This window comes from Oncorhynchus gorbuscha, linkage group LG06 (assembly GCF_021184085.1).
Source record: "Oncorhynchus gorbuscha isolate QuinsamMale2020 ecotype Even-year linkage group LG06, OgorEven_v1.0, whole genome shotgun sequence".
NCBI classification, from domain to species: domain Eukaryota; kingdom Metazoa; phylum Chordata; class Actinopteri; order Salmoniformes; family Salmonidae; genus Oncorhynchus; species Oncorhynchus gorbuscha.
The window spans coordinates 10,588,588-10,606,899 of record NC_060178.1 but is presented as its reverse complement, the minus strand read 5'-3'; the positions used below and the strand labels follow the sequence as shown (position 1 = coordinate 10,606,899).

The following is an 18,312-nucleotide window of genomic DNA, read 5'->3' as shown; positions in this document are numbered from 1 at the left end:
ATGGGACAAGTAGACAGTCAAATATGGAAAAGGAAAAAGTCCATATTTTCATTCTTATGTGAAGACATTGATGGCTTATGGCTCCATTCTAAACTAGTGACCAGCATCATCCAGCGTTATCACTGACCTGTGGCCCGGGCTCTGTTGACGGCTGCAGCACGGCAGGCTGGGAAGGGATCCTGGAGGCCGGAATGGTGAGCCCTGATAGGCTAACCTGAAACAGGAAATACACATGGCAGACTGAGAAAAAGCGGGGCAAAAAACACACACAATACAGTAATCTGTGATTAAAGGGGCATCAGTCTATTCAATGTCAGTTACTCTAGTTTTGATAAGTGCGTGTGTGTGTGTGTGTGTGTGTGTGTGTGTGTGTGTGTGTGTGTGTGTGTGTGTGTGTGTGTGTGTGTGTGTGTGTGTGTGTGTGTGTGTGTGTGTGTGTGTGTGTGTGTGTGTGTGTGTGTGTGTGTGTGTGTGTGTGTGTGTGTGTGTGCATGCAGGGGTAACAGCAAGTGATCTTACCGTCTGATGGTCTGGGAAAGGGTTAAATTGATCAATGTGGTCTACGTCCGAGTTGGTCACTTGTGTAACCGAGGGATCCTGAAACAAAACGTCACATTTCCTCTTCAGTATAGGCAACAATCAGCTCATTCTCATTAGCATTACGTTCAACGTAATTATAGTCTCATTTAATAGGCCTATCAATCCATTGCAGAAAGAGGGTGTGATGCAACAATGGCGGCCTTCACATGTGACGTTCGTAGCCGTCAATAACAGAACTCATATAAAAGAGATTGCTTATGAATTATTGTGATATTTCAGGGGGCCGAATAGCTCAAGAAGAAGCTTATTTTCCTGAAGTAAAAAAAAAGTGTATGGAACGTCAGTCGCGGACCACCGCACTCAACCCAGAGACCAGTTTGACTTGATATGTCAACCCAGAGACCAGTTTGACTTGATATGTCAACCCAGAGACCAGTTTGACTTGATATGTCAACCCAGAGACCAGTTTGTCTTGATATGTCAACCCAGAGTCCAGTTTGTCTTGATATGTCAACCCAGAGACCAGTTTGTCTTGATATGTCAACCCAGAGACCAGTTTGTCTTGATATGTCAACCCAGAGTCCAGTTTGACTTGATATGTCAACCCAGAGTCCAGTTTGACTTGATATGTCAACCCAGAGTCCAGTTTGTCTTGATGTGTCAACCCAGAGTCCAGTTTGTCTTGATATGTCAACCCAGAGTCCAGTTTGACTTGATATGTCAACCCAGAGTCCAGTTTGTCTTGATATGTCAACCCAGAGACCAGTTTGTCTTGATATGTCAACCCAGAGTCCAGTTTGTCTTGATATGTCAACCCAGAGACCAGTTTGTCTTGATATGTCAACCCAGAGACCAGTTTGTCTTGATATGTCAACCCAGAGTCCAGTTTGACTTGATATGTCAACCCAGAGTCCAGTTTGACTTGATATGTCAACCCAGAGTCCAGTTTGTCTTGATGTGTCAACCCAGAGTCCAGTTTGTCTTGATATGTCAACCCAGAGTCCAGTTTGACTTGATATAATAATAAATAATAATAATATGCCATTTAGCAGACGCTTTTATCCAAAGCGACTTACAGTCATGTGTGCATACATTCAGTGGTTGAACCCACTACCCTGGCGTTACAAGCGCCATGCTCTACCAACTGAGCTACAGAAGGACCACAGAGTCCAGTTTGATTTGATATGTCAACCCAGAGTCCAGTTTGACTTGATATGTCAACCCAGAGTCCAGTTTGACTTGATATGTCAACCCAGAGTCCAGTTTGTCTTGATATGTCAACCCAGAGTCCAGTTTGACTTGATATGTCCACCCAGAGTCCAGTTTGACTTGATATGTCAACCCAGTCCGCATGTTTTAGTTGCGGGCCGTGTCAGTGGCACTGTACTGAGGACTGTACTGAGGACTGTACTGAGGACGGTACTGAGGACGGTACTGAGGACGGTACTGAGGACTGTACTGAGGACTGTACTGAGGAGTGGCCTCCGTCTGGCCACTATCATAAAGGCCTGATTGGTGGAGTGCTGCAGAGAAGCTTGTCCTTCTGGAAGGTTCTCCAATCTCCAGAGGAATTCTGGAGCTCTGTCATAGTAGCCATTGGCTTCTTGGTCACCTCCCTGACCAAGGCCCTTCTCTCCCGATTGCTCAGTTTGGCCGGGCGGCCAGCTCAAGGAAGACCGAGACTCTTCCTTCCAAACTTCTTCCATTGAAGAATGATGGAGGCGACTGTGTTCTTGGGGACCTTCGATGCTGCAGATTTTTTTTGGTATCCTTCACCAGATCTGTGCCTCGACACAATCCTGTCTCGGAGCTCTACAGACAATTTGGTCGACCTCATGGCTTGGTTTTTGCTCTGATATGCACTTTCAAGTGTGGGACCTAATATAGACAGGTGTGTGCCTTTCCAAATCATGTCCAATCAATTGAATTTACCACAGGTGGACTCTAATCAAGTTGTAGAAACATCTCAAGAATGACCAATGGAAATAGGATGCATCCGAGCTCAATTTTGAGGATCTGAATATTTATGTAAAGAAGGTATTTCTGTTTTTTTATTTTGAATAAATTAGCAAAAATGTCTACACCTGTTTTTGCTTTGCTATTATGGGGTATTGTGTGTAGATTGATGAGGGGTGTGTAGATTGATGAGGGGGGAAATGTTTAAAAAATGTTTAACCCATTTTAGAATAAGGCTGTAACATAACAAAATGTGGAAAATGTCAAGGGGTCTGAATACTTTCCAAAGGCCCTGTATCTCATACAGGCCAGGCCTATAGATAGGCCTATCCAGATGTGTTACAGCAGTAACAATACCTTTTCACTGTACAAGTAGCAAACAGTCCTGTAAGTTTTCATTGAAACATTTGTTTAGCCTAGATGTTGAATTAGGTACTGAAAAGTACTGAAAATTGGTAAAGTATTGTTTCATACTAGGATGCTGAAATAGGACCATTTCACAGCGTATTTAATAGAGCTGTGTCGCTAGTCAATACGTCCGTATGCGCTAAACTATTCACACGAAACATTTCCCAGTTTGAAACTGCCAAGAAGCCATACATTCTGAGTGAGAGTCAGGCGTTTAACTTTAGTCCGTTCTACAAGCGCGCTCGAACCAGGGACTCTGCACACATCATCATCAACAACTGACACCCAGGAAGCATCGTTACCCATCGCGCCACAGAAGCCGCAGCCCTTACAGCGCAAGGGTGGCTATCTACGTCACCGATCGCACCGCTATTAGCGTGCACCACCGCTAACTAGCTAGCCATTTCACATCGGTTACATGAGCATAACACTGATAATTGATATTCATGTCTCGCCCGTGTATACCATCTTCACTGATGTGCAATAGAGTTTGTCCAGACTCTCTCTCTCTCACACTTCCTAGATGGCCAGTGTGGCCCCAGGCTTTACCCCTATCTCTGCTTGACAGTTTCATTCCTCGGATAAATCAGACACGTGGTTAGAGGCTACGATTTTCTTCCGTTACATTCTGTGTTTGGAGTGAAGTGACTTCGTAGCCTAATTGGTGTTTTGAGATTCCATTTTGCTGAGCTCTATTGGGAGATATTGTAAAAGGTGCAACTGAACGGTAAAAGCCTACAGCCTAGACATCCTGGAGGCTGTGACGTTTGTTCACATCTAAAGCTAAACCGCATTGTGTCGGTTCATGGGGGGAAAAAAGATGCATTCACTGACAGTGCGCTCATAACGTAGCCTATAGGGCCTACTTTGTAACTATTTAGCATTCTTTTGCTGAGAAAGCGCTGTAGACTAACGGTCTTATTTATCAGCTTGTACGCTATTTCCTTTATCAAATGTACACCGTTACTTTTGCAACTTCTTGTATCTGAGGGAGATGGGGAAAACCCAACCTGAACTGGAGACAAATGAGTGGCTAAACTCTTGTCAATCACGCTACACACCCAGATACACCCAAAAAGTTTCATGTGTGTTACTTTGTAGCAAGACTTGGTGAAAAGTTAGTGCCAACTTTGTATCAACACGTGTGTAAAAAAAAATATTATAATAAAAGCGTATTACCTGAAAAGGGTTGATGTCGTACGATTCTGCAAATGGGTTATCTTCAAAATCCGACATTTTAATAGCGTTTTATAATATCTTCTCAAAGTAGAAACAATTATAGTCCTCCTATCGCTTGATCAGCTCCTCTTTCTTTCATTGGTTACTTCCTGAAATTGAGTTTAAGTGTGCAGAGGTAGGCTACATAAGAGAATGACAGTTACGTTATTTGGATAGTCAAGTACAGTGCGTCATCTGTATATTTAAAAACAAACATCTATTGAACCTTTATTTAACTAAAAATATATGTTTTGGGACGCAGACGTCTCAGATTTATTTAATACAAATTGACATGTTTTTAATACCAAATTGAGGACACAATTCAATGTGTATTAATGGCACTAGCTAGGCCAATAATTAAAATCACAATCATTTGGAAACATTCCCTAAGCTAATGTAGACTAGGTCAAAGTTTGATAAGAAAAAACTATTTTCATTTGAACAAAACTATAGCAGAGAAAATATAGACGTAAAGGCGGTTTGAAAGTGACAAGGATGAGCCCATCGCATATCATAACGTCAGAACTACTGTGAACGCTGACGTTCCAGCGATGGAGGAAGTAAGAGGTGAGACATATTTATCCCATTTTGTCTCTCCCCTGATCATTGTTGCGGTTTCTTATTTTTCTCTTTTCTTGATGTTGGGCAGGTAGCCTAGCAGTTAGAGTGTTTTGCTGGTAACCAAAAGGTTGCTTGTTCGAATCCCCGAGACGACAAGGTGTAAAATATGCCTGTGATGTGACCCCACTCTGAAGGTGGAGTTAGGATATGCAATAAGTAGTGGTTTTCTCCAGACAGTGTATTATTCCTGTCCTGCAGATTGGTTTTCACGGATTGGTCCCCTTCAGGACTTTGGCCGCGTAGCGGTCTAAGGCATCGCAGTGCTAGAGGCGTCACTACATACAACCGGCCTTGATCGGTAGTCCCATAGGGCGGCGCACATTTGGCCCAGTGTCGTCCGGGTTAGGGGAGAGTTTGGCCGGAGTGGGCCGTCATTGTAAATAAGAATTTGTTCTTAACTGACTTGCCTAGTTACTTAACTAAAGGTTAAATAAACAAATAAAGCTCCTTCAATGCATGTCCTTTTCACAAGTCATTATTTATTTAGCTACAGCGTCATAAAGGTCAATAGTTTGGGAGTGGTGACATTTTACCAGTGTGAAACACAATGTCCAACGCAGTGGTGAATGGGCAGATTTTATATTCACATTTTATTTCCTTTCCCCATTGGTCCACACATCAGGAGTTGGCTGGATGGCTCCATGCCCAGTTTCCAGAACATTACACTGACAACAACCACAAGTCTGAGATGGCCATCGCACTTACTCAATTTGAAGGCCGCTGTGGCTTCAGACCTGTGGAAGAGATCATTGGCTTTCTCAAATGTGAGTGACATGCATGAAAATGAACATTCGTCAAATGCGGGTAGCTTTAGGTATTGGCGGGTAAGAATGTCTATTTCACCAGACTCGTTGGCGGGTGGGCAATTTGCAATGATCTACAGTGCGGAGCATCACATTCACAAATAGTCACAAGTAAAGTATGAGTACATGTCAACTTGCGATTTATAGAAGAGAAATGCAGCAGTAGCTGTTTTGTTTTGTTTTTAACCACTAATCGCACAAAGAAATAGGAATCCTATATCTCACCTCGGGAAAACACACTGCCTGGTGGGGGAGCTGAATGAGTGAAGTGCTGATAGTTTCATTGTTGGTCTTATTTACTCTAAAGACGACAAAGTGAGACTTTGTCAGCGTGTTTTTTTGGGGCTATTTACATTTGGTTTTGTTCACAAGCTCTGTTGTTTTTCCAACGTTAGTTTGAGTCTGCTGCTGCAACTGATAGCGAAGAGACGCCCTGGCAGTCAGATCCCAAATCTCACAGACACACCCGACACAACTGGAGTGGCCCCGTTGCCACGGTAACCTCCCACAGCTGAACATTTTGACATCTCAACTGATATTTTGGTTTAAAGACTCCGGTCACAAAAAATGAAATGAAATTGAGCAATATACACATTACTTCTTACTAATACATTTCTTGTTTTGGAAACATTACAAAGCATGGTCATTTGCTATTTTTTAATGTAATTATGGCGTAAAAAATATTTTGGCTGATAAGAAATCTAGCATATATTTCAGATTGTCCATTATCATTGTTTTATATTCCATGTTTTAAAATGTATTCAACCTCTCAGTTCAGTGATTTCCTTCACTTCAAGATAAATAAAGTAGAGATCAATGATACTCATGTATCCTTTAAAGGCCATTAACGTGTGTTAATATTGTCTGTCTGTCTGTCTGTCTGTCCATCCCAGCTATCCCAGAGTTTCACGCCCTTGTCGGAAAGGAGGCGGCGGAGGAACGGCAGAGCCGTATCGGGGTGGCGCTCCGCATCTCGCTGGCCCTCAAGAAGTGCTTAATCCGCATGATGAACTGTGAGAAGAAAGGTGTTTGTGGACCAACTCAACATGCTGGTGAAAAGAGTCACTGAGGATGGTGAGAGCATTATACAACAAGTATTTTATTTTTGTGACACCTTCACACTTCCTCATATAGCTAGAACCCAACTAGCCTGGTCCCAGATGTGTTTGTGCTGTATAGCAGCCAAATATGTCATGTTTGGCATGACACGACCATAGCAGAAAAGCACAAAAAGATCTAGGATCAAGCTAGGCCTGTCCATTGAAGTTCACAAAGGATACTGTATGGCTCAAACAGTCATGCAACAATTTCAACGGTTTTACTGAGTTACAGTTCACATAAGGAAATCAGTCAATTGAAATAAATTCATTAGGCCCTAATCTATGGATGTCACATGACTGGGAATACAGATATGCATCTGTTGGTCACAGATACCTCCTTAAGGATCGGACCCTTTTTAAAAATCTTGCCTAAAATGACATACCCAAATCTAACTGACTGTAGCTCTGGACCGGAAGCAAGGATATGCATATTCTTGTTACCATTTGAAACCAAACACTTTGAAGTTTGTGGAAATGTAAAAGTAATGTATCGTAATGTAACACATTCAGTATTGTTTTATCTTCTTAGAAATGCAGGAGAAAGGCCACAATGTATTATTACAGTTTAGGAGCAATTTAGATTTTGGCCACTAGATGGAAGCAGTGTATTTGCAATGTTTTATACTGATCCAATGAACCATTGCATTACTGTTCCAAATGTTGTATCAAGTCTGCCCAAATGTTCCTAATTGGTTTTAGTTACATTTTCAAGTACATAACTGTGCACTGTCAAACAATAGCATGGTATTATTTCAATGTAATAGCTACTGTAAATTGGACAGTGCCATTAGATTAACAAGAATTGACACTTTCTGCCCATATAAGACATCTCTATGTCCGGGGGATTCTTCTTGTTCCTTATGTAACGGATGTGAAACGGCTAGCTTAGTTAGCGGTGCGCGCTAAATAGCGTTTCAATTGGTGACGTCACTTGCTCTGAGACCTTGAAGTAGTAGTTCCCCTTGCTCTGCAAGGGCCACGGCTTTTGTGGAGCGATGGGTGACGATGCTTCTAGGGTGACTGTTGTTGATGTGTGCAGAGGGTCCCTGGTACGCGCCCGGGTATGAGCGAGGGGACGGTCTAAAGTTGTACTGTTACACTTACAATGTCATGCTAATCAAATTAGCGCACGTTAGCTCAAAAGTCCCACAGGAGGGACACCAATCCTGTAGAGGTAAATAAAAAGGTAGAGGCGTGGATCAGAAAATCAGTCAGTATCTGGTGTGATCACCATTTGCTTCATACAGCGCAATCCTTTGCATAGAGTTGATCAGGCTGTTGATTGTGGTCTGTGGAATGTTCTCCCACTCCCCTTCAATGGCTGTGCGAAGTTGCTCGATGTTGGTGGGAACGCGCACACGCTGTAGTACACACTGATCCAGAGCATCCAATGGGTGATATGTCTTGTGAGTATGTAGGCCATGGAAGTACTGGGACATTTTCAGCTTCCATGAATTGTGTATAGTTTATTATAGTTGTCCATAGCATATGCCTGTACATGCCATAACCCAACCATGTTTAAAACTTTGACATCAGCAAACCGCTCGCCCACACAACGCCATTCACACTATCCTGCCATATGCCTGGTACAGTTGAAACCCGGGATTCATCCGTGAAGAGCACACTTATTGGTTACTGGTTACGACGTTGAACTGCAGTCAGGTCAATACCCTGGTGAGGACAACCAGCACGTAGATGATCTTCCCTGAGACATTTCTGACAGTTTGTGTGGAAATTATTTGGTTGTGGAAATTATTTGGTTGTGCAAACCCACAGTTTAATCAGCTGTCCGGGTGGCAGGTCTCAGACAATCCTGCAGGTGAAGAAGCCGGATGTGAAGGTCCTGGGCTGGGTGGTTACACGTGGTCTGCAGTTGTGAGGCCGGTTGGGAGTACTACCAAATTCTCTAAAACAATGTTGGGGTCGGCTTATGGTAGAGAAATTAACATTCAATTATCTGGCAACAGCTCTGATGGACATTTCTGCAGTCATCATGCCAATTACATGCTCCCTCAAAATATGAGACATCTGTGACATTGTGTTGCATGACAAAACTGCACATTTTAGAGTGGCCTTTTATTGTCCCCAGCACAAAGTGCACCTGTGTAATGATCACGCTGTTTAATCAGCTTCTTGATATGTCACACCTGTCAGGTGGACGGATTATCTTGGAAAAAGGAGAAATGTTCACTAACAGGGATGTAAATAAAATTGTGCACCAAATTTTGAGAGAAATAAGCTTTTTGTGAGTATGGAAAATTACTGGATCTTTTATTTTAGCTCATGAAACATGCGACCAACACTTTACATGTTGCGTTTCTTGCGTTTCTATTTTTGTTCAGTATAGATCCGCTACACATACTGAGACAGATGGCTGTTTCGCTCGCTCGGATCCTATCTCCAGTGAGATAAATTCAGCCTCTTCCCGAATTGAAGGAAGAATCTGAATCACAGAGAGACGAAATATAAATGAATATATTTTATTTTCTTGGTAAATGTTTTGGGCGAAACCTGGCTTCACTTAGCATCAATGAATACATGCCACTGATGAAACTGACTGTTAAAACTGCCAAATCCCACCGGATAGATGATGAATTGAAAAAACGGTATGGCTGAGAGGGATGAGGCAAAGGGAATGGCAAATAAGCCTGGCAACACAGCAGATTGGCAAAGTAAATTGAGAAATTCACATAACTAAAGAAAAATAAACAAACACTATACTATGTAACAAAGATAAATCACTTAAAGAATACTAGTAAAAAGCTTGAGTAACTTAAATGAATTTCTAGGCAGAAAGGCTAGCTAAGCGCCATTTTGTATTGAGGCTGATAGCTCATTCATGATAAAAAAATCTAATAAAACAAAAGCCTTTGATTTTGCCAAACACAAATAACTTTTTTGTTGACAAGATTAGAACATTTAGGCATGACATGCAAACAACAAATGCTGAGCTTTTAAATTCACGCATAACGAACCAAATAATGAAAGCCAATCACTGTAGCTTTGAAGTCCGCAAAGTTTGTGTGGAAGAGGTGAAGAAAATACTGCTCTCTCTAAATAAGGACAAGCCACCTGGTACCGACAACCTGGATGGTATATTACTGTGGTTGGTAGCGGAATACATTGCAACTCCTATTTGTCACATCTTCAATCAAAGCCTTGAAGACGGAGTGTGCCCTCAGGCCTGGAGGGAAGCAACACTCAATGGTTCAAACATTGGTCATAGCAAACGTAGGTGTTATGGATTAACATCCTCTGACTTATCAAGGATTGAGAGTTACCTATCTAATAGAACACAGAGGGTTTTCTTGAAAGGAACACTCTCTGATGCAAATTCGGTTGAGTGTGGTGTACCACAGGGCAACTGGCTAGGTCCATTATTGTTTTTGTTTTTTACTAATAAACTTCCAATGACCTTGAATAAAGTCTGTGTGTCTACGCATGCTGATTACTCAACAGTATACACGTCGGCTACAACAGTAAAATAAATAACTGACACCCTTAACATAGAGTCAGTTGTATTTTTTATTTAACAAGGCAAGTCAGTTAAAAACAAATTCTTATTTTCAATGACGGCCTAGGAACAGTGGGTTTAACTGCCTGTTCAGGGGCAGAACGACAGATTTGTACCTTGTCAGCTCGGGGGTTTACTAGTCCAACGCTCTAACCACTAGGCTACCCTGCTGCAATAGACTGGTGCTAAATACCTAAAAAACTAAAAGCATTTAAAAAATAAAATAATGTGGCTATTGAGCAAGTTGAGGAGATTAAACCGCTGGGTGTAACCCTAGATAGCATGCTGTCATGGTCAAAACATAGACTCAGTGGTTGTATCCCCCTTTCCCTTTCTTAAATTGGGAAGAGGTCTGTCCATGATAAGACGTTGCCTTGATTTCTTGACTTCTCAGTCAACCAGACACGTCCTACAGGCCCTAGTTTTGTCAGGTGCGGCAAAGAAAGACATGGGCAAATTGCAGTTGGTCCAGAACAGAGCAGCACATATGGCACTTAGATGTACACAGAGGGTGAATGTCAGTGACGTGCATGTCAGTCTCTCCTGGTTCAATGTTAAGGAGAGATTGACTGCGTCACTATTGGTCTTTGTGCAAAGTGTTGATGTGACCGAACTGTCTGTTCAAGCAGTTGGCACACAGTTCAGACACTCATCTGTACAACACAAGACATGCAACCTGAGGTTTCTTTACAGTACCCAGGTCCAGAACAGCGGCTGGGAAACGCACAGTATTAAATATAGCCATGACTACATGACTCTGTCACCCAGGTAACTCAAGTTAGCAATAAAACCAGATAAAACTGGATAAAAGAACACCATACGGCATTACAGGGACTGTGAAGAGACACACAGACATTTTTATGTATTTTGCATTGGATTATGTATGTGATACAAGGTTCGGATACGACTGTGATATGTGGTTGTCTCGCATGGCCATCTTAAGATGAATGCACTAGCTGCAAGTCTCTCTGGATGGGAGCATCTGCTAAATGATTAAATTGTAATGTAAATGTAGTGCTTTGTATATATTGATGTATTTTGTGTTTCCTGTTTGGACCCCAGGAAGAGTAGCCACTATTGATATATCTTTATGTACATATTCTTTATCCCCTTACACTTGTGTCTATAAGGTAGTAGTTTTGGAATTGTTAGCTAGATTACTTGTTGGTTATTACTGCATTGTCGGAACTAGAAGCACAAGCATTTCGCTACACTCGCATTAACATCTGCTAACCATGTGTATGTGACAAATAAAATTTGATTTGATTTTGTCTCAGCAGCAGCTTATTGAGGATCCTAATAAATAGTAGATCAAATGAATTTTTTCTCCTGTATGAGTGAGCTGGTGACTCTTAAAATTATGCTGGACGCTGAAATTCTTCCCACACTGGGAGCAGTGATATGGCTTCTCTCCTGTGTGAGTATGTTAGTGTCTCTTTAAGGCACAAGAGGACTTCCCACAATGGGAGCAGTGATATGGCTTCTCTCCTGTGTGAGTATGTTAGTGTCTCTTTAAGGCACCAGAGGACGTGTAATTATTCCCACACTGGGAGCAGTGATATGGCTTCTCTCCTGTGTGAGTATGTTAGTGTCTCTTTAAATAAGTAAAATAACAAGGGTGGTGCACTTCCCCCCCACTGCCACAGTGAACGCAGTGGGATTAGGTTCCAGAAGTTCACAGGTTCTAATCTTGCCAATCCCCTTTTCTCAAAAAAGATACATTTCTAGCCTACTACACACCTTTTGAATGTACTTTTATTCCTCAACAAATGTAACAAGCCCATAACTGTATTGATAAAGTAGAATTTGGAAAGGAGAGCATCTCAGAGTAGTGGTGCTGATCTAGGATCAGGTCCCATCTCCATGTAATATTATTCATAGGGATTTAAGAAGGAAAACCTGATCATAAAAATCAGCACTCCCTATTCTAAGACGTTTGATAGATATCTCTTTGTAAATGCTATGGCTAACACTTACCCTGGAAGGGTAGCAGGTAACTGTACTAACCCATCTCTGGTTGAAGTGTTTAAAAAAAAAAAAAAAAGCTTTATTTTCTGAAAACATATTGAATTTAAAAACAATTACACAAACGCATTACAATCCATCACAAAGTCAGAACCTTAAATTATTTAACTGAGCGTCTGTAATTTATAATCTCCACAACAATGTGAAAATGACCATTTAGTTTCACTTACAACCATTATCCATTATAAGAGTTGCATGGTCCTTCTGTAGCTCAGTTGGTAGAGCATGGCGCTTGTAACGCCAGGGTAGTGGGTTCGATCCCCGGGACCACCCATACGTAGAATGTATGCACACATGACTGTAAGTCGCTTTGGATAAAAGCGTCTGCTAAATGGCATATATTATTATTATATTATCACCCTGGCCTGTGGTGCCCCCTTTGGGTCCCTCTGTTACCTTCACTTCCTGTTCTTCCACAGGGGCCACTGACCTGTTGCCCTACAGGACCCCTTGGCCTTGGCTGCAGGGGGCTGCTTGGGTGCTGGCTCTGCCATGGTGTCCAGGGTGAAGCTCTGCCTGAGGACCTGCTCTGGCGTGGGCCTGAGGGCACCATAGAGCCTCTGCAGTGCCCGCACATCCTCCAAGGCATCATGCGCCTCGTAGGAGATGCCAACCACTATCCGAACAAGGTTTTCCTGACGAAAACTCTGGAGTCCACGTCCCTTCAGAATCTCTCGCGCCAACGGGAGCGTGTCCAAGCAACCAGAAACTGCGAACTGGAACTCTGCTTTAAGGTCAAACTCATCAAGCCCTCTAGCTAGCACAGGGCAGTCGAAGCGACGGATATTGTGACCAACGACAATTGGGCGGTCAAGCATGCGCAAGAAGGCTATGAAGGAGACTAGGACTTCTTTGAGGGAGTTGGTCAGGACAGGACAGCGATGGTGGTAGAGCCTGTGCCTCCAGACTCTGAAGCCTGTGACCTTGGCGGCTCCACGCTGCATCCGACATCGAGGGACAGTGTAGAGGTTCAGGGAGTGACCCCCACTTACTGCAGCCAGCTGAACGATTTCACAGCTCTGACCTGTTGGAATGACAAGCAATACAAACACTCAATCAGTTTAAGACCACGACAAAAATGATTGAGACGTTCACATAACATTAGTTTAGAGATTTTCGGTCCCGGTCCTGGAGACCCACAGGGGTTGAAGGGTTTTCTTCCACTACAGATCTACAAACCTGATTCAAGGTGAATTCAAATCAGTGATATTCTTTGATTCTATCTGTGTTAGTTCTGGGCTGCCTGAGACAAAAGCCTGTTGCCGACCTGCCAACATTGTCCAACTTTTTAGAGTACCTGATGCGCGGCAAATTGGAGATTCAACTCGCAGGCATAGCACGTGCCGAAATAGGTGTCGTCGTCGTCCCCCCCCCTCCGCGCACACACGCTGTTTGTGAGTCTGATTGCAATTATAGAATTGTACCAAATCAAGTCTATACAAGGTTGGAATACCTTGACAGCATTCTATTTACACATACGGTAAAATGTCACTAACATGATGTAATTGGAAAGAACACACAAAGGGCCTTTATTCTTGGAGTTTTTTTCATTTTATTAAAACAAATAATAACAAGTTATTTGTTTAGGTACAAAATGTCTAAGCCACAATATTTATTTTTAAACTCTGATATGATAACAAATGTTTGAGCAGAGCATCAGTATCAAATCAGCATGCTATCAATAATAAAAAGGAAAAGGCTACAACAGGAAACAGTGGGTGAGAACAAATCTTCCATTTCCTAGACAGATTTGCCTGGTAGCTAGCAGATTTAGCCTTACGCAGCAGAGCATCAGGGTAGACTTCTCTATGACAAACAGTTCCTCTGGCAATCATTGAAACCTTCTTCACAGTCTGCATTGCTGTGGAATATGACCAATATCCCCAGCATCACAGCCGAAAGGTGGGAGTAGACCAGGCTGGCCCCCTCTTCTCATTGTGCCGATTTCTCTCCAGCACTGATCCGTGCTCAAAGGTTGTTGGAGTCTAAACTCATCCTCCACCAGATCAACAGAGGCTCCCTCAGGAACAACGCAGGGAAAACGTGCCATGAAAAGGTTGAGGGATGAGAACGTGGCAGTCTTCCTCTTGGCAATGTCAGCGACCACTGGAGGAGCACATCTACAAAATGGACATTTCATCAACATGTAGTCTACTGCAGAAGAAAATACGTTTCTGATATCTGCCTAGAAGGCTTCCTATGTAGGTTCTGGCCAATGGACAGCTCGTCAGGAAGCTGGTTTTGTCTCTCCAGGTAGTGTGTAGGCTTGACACCACTACTCGTTTCTGCCATCATAAGGGTAGTGCCAGTGTCTGGCTTGTAGAAGGACAACATTAGTTTCTGCAGTTGCATCTCTAAAATTGACAGTAAAATTTGAACACACGGCTCCTCTCGTTGCAGAATCAGATTTCCGACATAAAATAATTGATATGGCTCTGTAAAAAAGTATGCATAGATTTTTAGATACCGGATCTGTGAGAGATTTTAGGACTTGTAAGATCTTTTGGTCCTTTTTCATTCTTCTCTGCCTTTTGGTTTGCCACTTTGTCCCCAATATCCCTTTGCTTGAACAGATACTGAGAGTCAGGTTGAAGGTTTTGTCAGTAGGTCCACATTTGATGGAGGATGGCATGACTTTGCTTCCAGGGGAGCCCGGTGGGGGCTCGGGGGAGCCCGGTGGGGGCTCGGGGGAGCCCGGTGGGGGCTCGGGGGAGCCCGGTGGGGGCTCGGGGGAGCCCGGTGGGGGCTCGGTGGGGGTGGGGGCCCGGTGGGGGCCTCGGGGGAGCCCGGTGGGGGCCTCGGGGGAGCCCGGTGGGGGCCTCGGGGAGCCCGGTGGGGCCTCGGGGGAGCGGGGAGCCAGGTGGGGGCCTCGGGGAGCCAGGTGGGGGCCTCGGGGGAGCCAGGTGGGGGCCTCGGGGGAGGGGGCTCGGGGGAGCCAGGGGGGGGGAGGGGGGCTCGGGGGAGCCAGGTGGAGGCTCGGGGGAGCCAGGTGGGGGGCTCGGGGGAGCCAGGTGGCCAGTGGGGGCTCGGGGGAGCCAGGTGGAGTAGAGTCAGCTGGGGGCTTCGTAGAGTCAGCTGGGGGCTTCGTAGAGTCAGCTGGGGGCTTCGTAGAGTCAGCTGGGGGCTTCGTAGAGTCAGCTGGGGTCTTGAGCCGTGGCATTGGCAATGTGGTGGTGGAGGAGGAGGAAAAACTCTTGGGCTGCCTAGCAGAGGGCTCAAGTGAGGATGTGGCTGTTGTGGTGAAGCTCAGGGTCACAGTGGTCTTTCTCCAATACCTCATCAGCAAAGAACACAGAGGATCCCATTGCTGCAGAAGGCAGTTGATACACTGGCCAAGGGACAACCATCTTGTAGATACCAGCTTCAAAATCTTCCTGACATCAGTGTCAAACAGAGAAGCCTTCCTCTTGCTACTCTTGTCGAGATAGTAAAAGATGGTTAAGAGAAAGTCTTCAGTATTAACACTGAGCTGCCTCGACGCCCTCTCTGCAGCTATGTGTAGCAAATGGCAGGGACAACCAACCAAGTACACATTCTCATTTCAGGTCTTCACAAATTCTGCCACCCCTTTTCCCAGACCTTGTACGACAGCAGCATTATCCACAAAAAAACCCTCACAATTGCACCACGGAATGCTCCTCTTCTTCATTTCAGTGTCAATTACAGCTCTTCCTGTAGACTCTCTCTCGATTCACATAACACTACTTCCTTGCCCATACTTGCACTGAAGAGCCGTAATACAATCGGTTACATTTTGACATGCTCCATGTCGGTACTGCCATTGGTAGCCAGGCTGAAAGGACACCTCTTCATTGCCTCTGTGAATCCTTGCTCATTATCAAGGGCCAGTGTTTTGATGTTTGCAGTCTTCGTCCTGGCACAGCCATTCTGCTTTGTGATGTCACTGTTGGGAAACATCTTCTGAAAACGTGGCCCTGCATGGTCTGCCACACAACAGCAGGTTGTGTGCAACAATATATGCCGTAAAGAGAGTTTCAGCCCAGATTTGTATTTTATTTAACTAGGCAGAACGACAGACTTTTACCTTGTCAGCTTGATGATTCGATGGGGTGGGTAGCCTAGTGGTTAGAGCGTTGGGGCAGTAACCGAAAGGTTGCTAGATCGAATCCCTTTGCTGACAAGGTAAAAATCTGTTGTTCTGCCCCTGAACAAGGCAGTTAACCCACTGTTCATAGACCATCATTGTAAATAAGAATTTGTTCTTAACTGGCTTGCCTAGTTAAATAAAGGTTAAATAAAATCACTGGCTTGGTGGGAAAAGGTTGCTATAGCTGGGGTTGATGCTGTAGCTGCCAGTAGCTTCTGATGCCTTTTCCCATCCACATGATGTTGATGCTGTAGCTGCCAGTAGCTTCTGATGCCTTTTCCCATCCACATGATGTTGATGCTGTAGCTGCCAGTAGCTTCTGATGCCTTTTCCCATCCACATGATGTTGATGCTGTAGCTGCCAGTAGCTTCTGATGCCTTTTCCCATCCACATGATGTTGATGCTGTAGCTTCTGATGCCTTTTCCCATCCACATGATGTTGATGCTGTAGCTTCTGATGCCTTTTCCCATCCACATGATGTTGATGCTGTAGCTACCAGTAGATTCTGATGCCTTTTCCCATCCACATGATGTTGATGCTGTAGCTACCAGTAGATTCTGATGCCTTTTCCCATCCACATGATGTCTACAATCTAAAAGTGAAAGAGGAACCACATTGTACAATACATTGAGTGGGAAAATAACATGGCCATGGCTGTATTCATTTTATATGATCCATTTATTCAATTCACTAAGTAATATGGGCAATATTACTTACGATCAAATCATTTAGCATCCTTATTTGTAAGCACTTACCTGAGCTTCCTTGATGACTGATGTCATCATACTTGCACAAAGTATAAAATGCATGATATGATAGCTTAGATTGCGTCAAGCATGACCACTTCTGGTATCGAGGAAGGAACTTCTGAGGAGCGTGTATTCTGCTTTTTTGGGGGTTCGGAGTTACTGCCCTGCCGGTTTCCTCACTCTCGTCGTCTGACATAGCTTTACGCAGACACCGGGGAGCTACGTCGAATAATTATGTATTAATCTCCATGTCCGTTGACTAAACTACGCACATGTCTGTGTGTTGCAGCTCGAGAATCGGGATGTTAGATTTACTCCGTGTATTTATTAATTAAACTATTTTTAAAAATATATAGAAAATACTCGGGTCTCGTACATGCGTACATGGACAGAGAACTGCGTAGTTGGTACGCAAAATGCGTCCATGTTGGCAGGTCTGTTGTTGGTCCCCAGAACCAAGACAGACTGATCACACTACTATGGGAAATTAATATCACCTGCCCTACATGATTAGATTGAATGATTATGAAAAAACGCAAACGTTGTCTTTGATTGAAAGTGTATAAACATCGCGCCAACGTTGGTTCTTCATACACTGTTGCAAGAGCAAAAGTAGGGACCCCAACCAAACTGCTACAATGTATCAACAACACGACAGGCTGCAGTAATGTAGCAAGAATATCGAGTGACTGACCAAGTCCTGTTGTCTCCAAGTCAAAGAAAACCAAACTTCGGCCAGGGCTGGTGGCCACAACGAGGCGATTGTTCTCATTTTCCATTAGTTCTCATCACGTCTATAAATCAAAAGAGAAAAATGTTGTGAAAATGCAGAGCTCAAGCTGACGATCTACCATAAATGCGCCGTGAATTAAGTTACGAGAGCAAACAATTCGCTAGAGACAAGACAATGAAACCACAAATATCACTAGACCAAATCAATTCTCTAATTTGCTTGGATTCTTACTTTTCTATTTGGGGCTATTCAGCTATTTTCGGAAATCCCAAACCTTGGGCAACAACACAAACACTAGAACAATGAGGGAGGAAACTCTAGAAAGACGACAATGTCAAAGATGTGTATAACAAACCATTGTTCTTATTGTGACGACGTCTTCTTCCGCTTCTTCTTCTTGTGCGTTTCATGGCGAACTACATCCCCAAAAAAGGTGTATTGCCGCCACCAACTGGAAGGGGTTGAAAAAACAAGGTAAAAATAAAAATACAATTTTATTCGTCACATGTTTTGTAGACAAAAGGTGTGGACTAAC

General features: G+C 43.7%; 2 protein-coding genes across 4 annotated transcripts in view; both read right to left on the bottom strand.

Annotated features, from left to right (window-relative positions):
• LOC124037515 (secretory carrier-associated membrane protein 2-like) overlaps nucleotides 1–4,226 on the bottom strand; it is a 54,933-nt gene extending 50,707 nt beyond the window's left edge. Inside the window, exons 1-3 of the mRNA XM_046352293.1 lie at nucleotides 4,084–4,226; nucleotides 520–597; nucleotides 128–214 (exon numbers count right to left, since the gene is read on the bottom strand). Of these exons, the coding sequence (XP_046208249.1) occupies nucleotides 128–214; nucleotides 520–597; nucleotides 4,084–4,140 (222 nt within the window). The 5' untranslated portion in view covers nucleotides 4,141–4,226. The remainder of the gene's footprint in view (nucleotides 1–127; nucleotides 215–519; nucleotides 598–4,083) is intronic.
• Nucleotides 156–18,145, bottom strand: LOC124037513. Of its 3 annotated transcripts, XM_046352290.1 has the most exons (5): nucleotides 18,009–18,145; nucleotides 17,739–17,838; nucleotides 12,616–13,209; nucleotides 520–597; nucleotides 156–214 (listed from the first exon to the last, which is right to left on the bottom strand). In XM_046352290.1, exons 2-4 carry the CDS (start codon nucleotides 17,821–17,823, stop codon nucleotides 551–553), a joined length of 726 nt encoding a protein of 241 aa, XP_046208246.1. In that variant the 5' UTR covers nucleotides 17,824–17,838; nucleotides 18,009–18,145; the 3' UTR covers nucleotides 156–214; nucleotides 520–550. The 3 variants fall into 3 exon arrangements, 2 of the variants coding, with proteins under 2 accessions (XP_046208246.1, XP_046208247.1); XR_006839201.1 differs by lacking the exons at nucleotides 156–214; nucleotides 520–597; nucleotides 12,616–13,209 and adding an exon at nucleotides 16,322–16,887 and having other exon boundaries at nucleotides 18,009–18,044; XM_046352291.1 differs by lacking the exons at nucleotides 156–214; nucleotides 520–597; nucleotides 12,616–13,209; nucleotides 17,739–17,838; nucleotides 18,009–18,145 and adding exons at nucleotides 16,322–16,887; nucleotides 17,051–17,732.
• Between the last annotated feature and the right edge of the window lie 167 nt (nucleotides 18,146–18,312).